Source organism: Pteronotus mesoamericanus, unplaced genomic scaffold (assembly GCF_021234165.1).
Source record: "Pteronotus mesoamericanus isolate MK-2021 breed Mesoamerican mustached bat unplaced genomic scaffold, CSHL_Meso_final contig_1193, whole genome shotgun sequence".
Classification (NCBI taxonomy): Eukaryota; Metazoa; Chordata; class Mammalia; order Chiroptera; family Mormoopidae; genus Pteronotus; species Pteronotus mesoamericanus.
Genome location: NW_026555039.1, coordinates 260,373 through 268,609, shown reverse-complemented (window position 1 = coordinate 268,609; position 8,237 = coordinate 260,373). Strand labels below are relative to the sequence as shown.

General features: G+C 59.2%; 1 protein-coding gene across 1 annotated transcript; it reads right to left on the bottom strand.

Annotated features, from left to right (window-relative positions):
• Positions 1–6,712: 6,712 nt before the first annotated feature.
• Positions 6,713–7,717, bottom strand: HES2 (hes family bHLH transcription factor 2). The gene is made up of 4 exons (XM_054583303.1): positions 7,606–7,717; positions 7,417–7,512; positions 7,054–7,153; positions 6,713–6,969 (listed from the first exon to the last, which is right to left on the bottom strand). The coding sequence occupies exons 1-4, from the start codon at positions 7,648–7,650 to the stop codon at positions 6,713–6,715; spliced, it is 498 nt and encodes a 165-aa protein (XP_054439278.1). The 5' UTR covers positions 7,651–7,717.
• Positions 7,718–8,237: the final 520 nt, after the last annotated feature.

The window sequence follows — 8,237 nt, the reverse complement described above, 5'->3', positions numbered from 1 at the left end:
TCATTTTTGTTTTTAGGTTCAGCTGTTGATAGTAGTGAGTTTGTTGTCATTTCACTGTTCATAGCTTTGATCTTCTTCTTTTTCTTAGTTAAGTCCCTTTAACATTTCATATAAGGGCTTGGTGATGATGAACTCCTTTAACTTGACCTTAACTGGGACTCACTTATCTGTCCTTCGATTCTAAATGATAGGTTTGCTGGAGAGTAATCTTGGGTGTAGGTCCTTGACTTTCATGACTTTAAATACTTCTTTCCAGCCCCTTCTTGTCTATAAGGTTTCTCATGGTGATCACATGGAGGGTTATTAGCGGGGAGGGGAGAGGGGAGAATGGGGGAAAAGGAACAGGGAATTAGAAGCATAAATGGTAGGTACAAAATAGACAGGAGGAGGTTAAGAAAAGTATAGGAAATGGAGGAACCAAAAAACTTATGTATATGACCCATGCACATGAACTCGGGGTGGGGGGGGGGATGCTGGTGGAGGTGTCCAGGGCAGAGGGAGATAAAGCAGAGAGATTTTTGAAAAATCAGCTCATAGTCTTGTGGGAACTCCTTTGTAGGTAACCGTCTCCTTTTCTCTTCCTGCTTTTAAGGTTCTCTCCTTATCTTTAATCTTGGAATGTAATTATGATGTGCCTTGGTGTGTTCCTCCTTGGGTACTTCTTTGGGACTCTCTGAGCTTCCTGGACTTCCTGGAAGTCTATATCCTTTGCCAGATTGAAGAAGTTTTCCTTCATTATTTTTTCAAATAAGTTTTCAATTTCTTGCTCTTATTCTTCTCCTTCTGGCACCCCTATAATTCAGATGTTGGAACATTTAAAGGAAGTTTCTAAGCCTCTCCTCATTTTTTTGAATTCCTGTTTCTTCATGTTGTTCTGGTTGAGTGTTTATCCCTTCCTTCTGCTCCAAATCATTGATTTGAGTCCTGGTTTCCGTCCCTTCATTGCTGGTTCCCTGTGTATTTTTCTTTATTTCACTTTGTATAGCCTTCACTTTTGCCTCTATTTTGTGACCATACTCAACCATTACTGTGAGCACTCTGATAAACTGTGTTTTGAACTGTGCATCTGATAGGTTGGTTATCTCTTCATTGCCTTGATCTTTTCTTTCATTGGAGCCATAGTTCTTTGTCTTGGTGCTCCTGTTATGTTGCAAGGGCAGAGATTTAGGTGTTCACAGGTGCAGGGCCACCCATGTGGCTGTGTTCTGGTGCCCTCTGTCGGGGAGGGGCCCGAGGGTGAACAATGCTGTTTGCTCAGCTCTCTGCCAGCTTTCAGTCACTTGCCCCTCTATCCACAAGCAAATCGGGCCCTTCTAGTGCTGATTCCTAGGTGGGTGGGTTCGTAGTTGTTATAAGACCCCATGTGTCTCTCCAACGGATTCCCCCCTGAGGCTGGGAGTTTCTCCTGCCACTGCAACCCCCGCAGGTTTTTACCCCCGGAGGTTTTGAGGCTTTCTTTCCTTGCACTGGAACGCTGGGTTGTGCAGTCTGTCTCGCTCCCCAGCTGTTCCTCCGGTTTCTCCACACGCAGACGTGGGACCATCCGGGTTGCCAGCTGCCGCTTGTGCCACATGGCCTCTCCACCCCCGCCACATGGCATCTCCGCCCCTCCTACTGGTCTGGATGAATGTTTCTCCTTTAACTGCTTGGTTGTTGGGCTTCCCTGCAGTTCAATTTTTTGGCAATTCTGGTTGTTTTTTGTTTCTCAATTTGTTGTTATCCTTCTTTTGGTTGTGTGAGGAGGCAATGTGTATCTACCTATGCCTCGATCTTGGCCTGAAGTTTCAAATCGCTTTTTTTTAAAGTGTCAACTTTGATACTGACGCCCACCAAGACAGCAAGTCAAACAGCCTGGACCCCCAGCGCAGTGAAAACGGAGGCGGCTGCTGACAGACCCAAAGGACACGTCACAGCCTCATCTCATTGACAGGCCAGTCCCTGTGAAAGCCAGATGGCCCCAGGGGACAGCCTGCAGTGCACACCAGCATACAGCAGCCCCACTGCAGACGTGGCGTCTACTTTCTTACATTCGGGGTGGTAAATACGCAGAAACATAAGATTTACCTCTTAAAAAAAAACCCTGATTTATTTTTAGAGAGAGGGGAAGGGAGATAGAGAGGGAACGAAACATTAATCAGTTGCCTCTCTCCCACCCCCAACGGGGGACCTGGCCCGCCACCCAGGCCTGTGCCCTGACTGGGGATCGAACCAGCGACCCGTTAGTTCACAGGCCGGCGCTCACTCCATGGAGCCACACCAGCCAGGGCTCCATCCAAGCCCTTTTTAAGGGCCAGTTCAGGGGCGTGAAGCGCATTCACGTTGTTGTGCAACCATCATCACTGCCCATCTCCTGGACCTTTTTATCTCGCAAAAACGGAACTCTGCCCCGTTGAACACTAACTCCCCACTCCACTCTGCCCTTCCGCACCCATCGCTCTCAGACACGGGGGCTCTGCCAGAGCAGCAGCAGCGTAACCTGGCCTGAGGTGCGTGGGACGAGGCACTGAAGCAGCCGGGGGAGCCAGAACCCCTGGAGGCAGGACCTAGTGACGTGCGTGTCACAAGCGTCCCACGTAAGTGTGAAGGGGGAAAGTTGCCGAAAATGAAGTCCACGCGTAAATATATATCTGCTCATGTGTAGCTTGTAATGTAGCTTGAAATGGGAGGCATTTATCTGCCATTCGAGCAGATTCAGGGTCCCTCCTGGGCAGGTGGGTTTGCCAGGAGGCTGATGAGGCTTAAGCTTGAGGCCGCTGGCGGAGAGCGGCCGAGTGTTCTGGGAGCCGAGGGGCAGCCGGTAGTCACCAGGAAGCGTTTCGGCGTCAGCCGGCCTGGTAAACGGCCTCAAGGGAACCCAGGACAGGACGCCCGCTGCAAACACCCCTGGTTTGATGTGACTTACACTTCTGTTCTGAATAAGTATTCATCCTCCTACTACATCTCTATCTAAAATTTTATATTCATTTTCTTACAGAGGGCCTGAAAATGTAGTCCCCGCAAAACCTGGACCTGCCTCTGATCTCTGGGGTCTAGAATGATTCCTTGCTCTTTAAGGACTTTGTCCTGGGCTCCCTTAGGTTTATTTTCTTTCAGCTATCTTGTCATGTATTATTATTATTTTTTTAGGGAGGGGGAGGGAGAAAGAGAGAGAGAATTGCCGATTGGTTACCTCTCATACACACCCCGACCCCAGAACCCAGGCAACCTGATCAGAATCAACAGAACCAACTGAGCCCGTCTGTCAGGGCTCCCTCAGGCTTTGAACATACTAAACACCAACACGGGTGGCTCTAGGGCCCACCATCTGGAACAGAACGAGCACTGCCAAGACCAGTACCCCCCGGGCACATACTCAGCTTGGACTCCCCTCCTCGGCTGCCAGGCCAGGGAACACCTTCTTTCCCAAGTGTGATCCCGAGGACAGCCACCTGGCCCGCTCTCTGCTGCCCCCCAGCGGATCCAGGGGAACACGACACCACACGGTCACACAGGGTGTTTCCCCCGGTGCCTTTCTCACACTCCAGAAACCTGTCAAAGATTTGTCGCAGCTGTTTTAAGCGACTGGGGCTTTGCCAAGGCTTCTCAAAACCCAGAGCGAAACTAGTTGCTCCCTGGCAACCCTACATAGCTAGTGCCTTCTCCCCCACACTGTGTGCTTGGGATGCTCTCTACAGGGCAGCCACCTGGATACACAGAGACACCGGCACCCCAGAGGCAGAGCGCCCCTGTAAGGGGCTCAGACAAGAAGTAAAGCCAAGGAAACAACACGGCTGGGTGGGTTGGTTCTTCTCCGGACTGGCTGGAGCAACCAGGCGCATTTTTTAAAAGGAAGCCTGGCCTTGATGTTTGGTCCAGGAGGTTACTGCCCACCATGGGGAAGGGCCCCTCTGTCCCGACACAGGCTCCAGAGTGGCCATGCTGCAGCGGGATGCGGAGGGCTCTGCGGAGCCCCAGGCTTTCCCAGGCTGTGTTCGTTCCGCTCCCTGTTCCCGATGAGCCAGTGGGAGACTCAGCCGCTGAGTCCAGGCTTCGCAGGGCCAAGCAGAGCCCAGCAGTTTGTAAATGTTTATTAGCGGTCTCCTTGGCAACCTGCTCTTTGTCCTCGTGCCTGAAAAAACGAGATGTGACCTCTCTGAATTAGCTGCTGCCGCCAGGCAGACAGGCAGGGGGGCTCCAGCCGAGTCTGCCAGACAGCTCAGGGCTGCACTCGCCCTGGGTCACTGAGTCATTTTCCCCACTGGTTTGTGAGGAACATGGGGCCCTTGCCTCCAATCAAGCGTGATAACCAGACAAAGGGAGTCAGTCATGGGGCCGTCCCAGAAAGGACATCCCAGGAATGGGCCCTGGGACCTGGCATCGGCTTTATTGATGTCAGAAACGCTCCGGGTGGGGCAGCCTCCCTCCCACACAGGGAAAGCCTGCCGCCCAGTGCTCACCTTGGGCGGCAGGGAGAGCTCTGGGAATGCCAGGGAGCTGCCGGGGGCAGAGGGTGTCAGCGGCGCCCTGCGGAGAGGCGGTCGGCCGGCCCTATTTCACAAGCCCAGTCCCAGTGTCAGCCTTCTGGGCAGCTCTTGCGCATCCCTGCTGGGAAGCTGGCTTCTTGCCTGGGGCCCAGGGCCTCCCCCATCTGGGCCTCCCCCAGCTTCCTGCCAGAGCCGGCAGGCTGCAGCTCAGGTGCCCCGGAAGGCAGGCCCAACCCTGTGAGTCACCGGCCCCTCTGCACGTCCCCTCCCTGGTGCTTGCATGGAGCTTGGCTGAGGTCAGGTCACTGAGAGTGCAGAGCCAGGAGCCCAGACAGGATTCGGCAGCAAGAATTGGCAGAGCTGGCCGGAAGGAGGCTGGGGCTCTCTCGACGGTCTGTTCTTACAGAGTTTAAACCTCTCCTGAAAGCTCCCACAGGGACAAAGAGCCAGGGCGGCGCATGCTGGGTGTGCATTGCTGGACCCCAGGAGGGAACTCCAGCTCACATGGGGGCGTGGGCTTCTGGGTCGCCTGCCTCTCCTCCCGCCTTGTTCAGGCAGCTCAGCAGTGCAGTCCCCAGCCCACGGGCAGTCCCAGGGACAGGCCAGAGTCAGTAGGAACTGCCCTCCCTGGCCTCCACGCCCTCCCCCGCCTTTGCCCCTGGGGGCACAGGCCTGCTGGAGTGGCTATTCAAAGGGATGGCAGGGCGCCAGGGTGGGAGTCCAGGCTGTGCCGGGTTCGGTACATCACGGTCTGGTCACATCACTGTTCCTTAGTCCACCGTGTTTATTGAGCATCCACTGTGCGCCTGGTGCCCTGGGGACAGCGGTGCACTCTGTCCCAGCCCTGCCCTCTGGGAGCCTGCAGTCCATCCAGCTGCGCCCCGAGAGGGGGGTGGGACAGGACACTTGCTGGGGGCTTACCCTGTTGTCTTAGCAGTGCCTGCTTCAGTGACACCCGCAGCTTCCCATGTCGTGCCATCCAAATCAGCGCCGAGGTCAGCAGGGGTCTAGTGACCACCTCCACCCCCGCCATATGCTCTGTCCTCATGACCCCAGGGCCCCGGGCCCGGGCCAGGCTGTCGGACGAGGCCCTGCGGGGAGGACTGCCACCTTCTCGAGGGTGCTCAGTGAGTCCTCATGAAATGGCGGGCACACAACCGGCAATGGGGCTTGCGCCCTGTCTTGGGCACCCACTCCTGGGAGGCGCGGCCCCTGCCTGAGCCTTCACAGGCTCTTCTCACTTCCACAGGAAGGAAGAAAAGTCTCAAGAACAAGTTGCTGTGCTGATTGCTGGGGGGCGGGGGGGGAAGGGAGCTAAACGGCAATGGGAAAAAAAATACAATAAAGATTCAAGTTTTTAAAAGTGAGAAAAAAAAAACACAAAAAAACTTACAAGTTGCATCTAGCAACCCATCCTGAAGAGCAGCAGGGAGCAGTTTGCAGGAGAAAACAAGGAAAGGTGTTTCCTGGTCCTTAACCTGCTGTTACCCCTTGAATCTCTGCTGCTCCGTGGCATCGGCCCTGCTCACCTTCCACGGGCACGGCCCCTGTACTGGGCGCCCTGGTTCCTCTCCCGCCCCTTCCTCGCACCTGGCACGTAAGCCAGGTTCCATTAACACTCAGGAAGAGAAGCCCTCCCCACGCCGCCTAGCGAAGCCTCCGGCCCGACAGCTCGGGGCCCTGGCTCACCCACGGGCCGTCCTGACGGGAGGGTTTGGGCAGCAGGGCCCAGGAGTGGCAGCGGCGGCCCCCTGGCCTGCAGAGCCCGGCTCGTTGCTGCTGTCCGTCCAGAGCGTCCCACGCAGAGCTGGCGAGGAGGCAGGCCCGAGAAGGGCCAGTAGGGCAGTGACCAGTCGCAGGAGGTGCCTGCACCTGGCTTGGGTGAGCTCCCGGCCCACCCCGGGGCCGGCGCCAGTGCTGGGACAGGTGTGTTGGCTGCCTGGCGGCTGGAACTGGCCCAGGCCTAGAGTCATGTCCACCAGTGGGGTTGGGGAGCTTCGTGCTACCCCTGAAGCCACCTGCCCCCCTCCAGCCCAGACACCCTCAAGTGGGTGGGTGAGGCAGGGCCTCTCCCCTTATTTCCTCCAGCTGGGTTTCCCTGGGCTTCAGTCTGCCACGCTGGTCACAAATATCTGCACCATGGGTCCGGCTGCGGGTGCTGGGCTGATCCCTGCGTGGGAATGGCAGTTGTCACCAAGAGTTTCCTCAGTCCCCAGGGGCAGTTAGCAGGACCGTGGACAGGCCAGGGGCTACCAGGGCCGCCAGAAGCTGGGGCCGCGGGGAGGCGCAGGCGGCAAGGGCCCGGGGGCCGGCGGCGAACAGGGCGAGGGCGGGCCGCAGGCGGCCGCAGCACTCCCGCCGTCGGGGGTGGCGCCGGCAGCCCTCCGCCGCAGGTGCTCCAGCAGGCGAGCGCTCAGGACCGGCTCCAGGACGCGGCAGGCGGGCAGCACGCGGGTCAGGCGCGCCAGGCAGGCACGGTAGCCCTCGCGGTAGCTGTCGGAGGGCGCTGCGGGCAGAGAGGCGCGTGAGGCTCGGACCGAGGCTCGGGTGAGGCTGGCGCCAGGCGCAGGGCTGGGGCGGGGTCACTCACTGGGCGCCGCCTCCAGGCAGAAGGACGCGGGCAGCTCCTGCAGGAAGCGCACGGTCATTTCCAGGATGTCCGCCTTCTCCAGCTTCGAGTCGCTGGAGCTCTGCGACAGGCCACCAGGGAGAATGACAGAGAAACGGGCAATCATGACAGATCTCCGGCAGGCTGACTGCGCACCGAGCTCTCGCCAGGAGCGGGGGGCCGCGCGCACCGTGGACTGCGGAGGGTGGGCTCCCCTATGCCAGCCCCACCCGGGCTCGGCCTTGGGCCCCGCGCGGAGCCTCCGCACCCCTTTAGGGGGCCCTCCCTCCCTCCTCGCTCCGCGCCCAGGACTCCCACCGCTGCGCCCCCGGGCCCGGCGCTCACCTCCCTGCCCAGCAGCGGCAGAATGATCCCCTTGAGCTGTCTCAGACTCTCGTTGATGCGCGCGCGGCGGCGTTTCTCCAACAGAGGCTTCAGGCTCTGCGAGCGGGCGCAGAGGCGCGGTTACGCGGGTCACGGTCTTCGCCCCCAGGCCCAGTCCCCGGTCCCCGGTCCCCGGTCCCCGGCTCTTACCTTACGCATCTCCGCCGAATTCCCCGCCCTCCGAGGCAGCCCCATGCTCGACGGACAGGCGGCGCCAATACGGGCCCGGCGCGTGGGAGACCTGCGCGAGCCCCGACGCGGAGCGGAGGCCTAGACCCGGAGGGAGGTGCTCGGGGTGCGCAGGCGAGGCCGGCGCCAGTGCCGAGCGCCGCGCCGCGGCCGGGCTTTAAGGAGGCGGTGTCTCCCGCCCCGCCCCGGCCCGCCCCGCGGAGTCAGGTCGCTTGCGGGTCCCACCTCCCGCTTTTGTTCCTGCCGGAGAGGGAGGAGGAGGGAGGAGGGCGTGGGGGTGGGTCTCGCCTCAGCCCTGAGCGTCCCTTCGGCGGCGGGGTCGCGAGCCTGGGGCGCCCCCCAGCACCTGCAGGGCTGTGTGGGCGCCGTCGCAACCAGAGCTGCCCCGAGCCGGCCAGCAGGAGGGGCACGGGCGGCTCCCTCGGCGTCCGGCACCGCCCTCTTCTTTCACGCCGTCTGGGCCCCTCCTCCGAGCCTAGCTTCGGGCTGGGGACGCGGTGGCCGCAGGACCCCCAAGGCCTGGGTTTCTACCACCCGGAGGGGCTCGCCCCACCCGTCGCGCTGCGGACTGAGAGCCTGAGCCTGAGCAGGAA

Bases quoted from the DNA above. Each gene is read 5' to 3' on its own strand.
- HES2 (XM_054583303.1), bottom strand. From the start codon at position 7,650: ATGGGGCTGCCTCGGAGGGCGGGGAATTCGGCGGAGATGCGTAAG. The intron at 7,154-7,416 runs GTGAGCGCCGGG...GGCCTGTCGCAG, and splicing joins TGCCGCTGCTGGGCAGGGAG to AGCTCCAGCGACTCGAAGCT. The intron at 6,970-7,053 runs GTGAGTGACCCC...CTCTGCCCGCAG, and splicing joins CTGCCTGGAGGCGGCGCCCA to CGCCCTCCGACAGCTACCGC.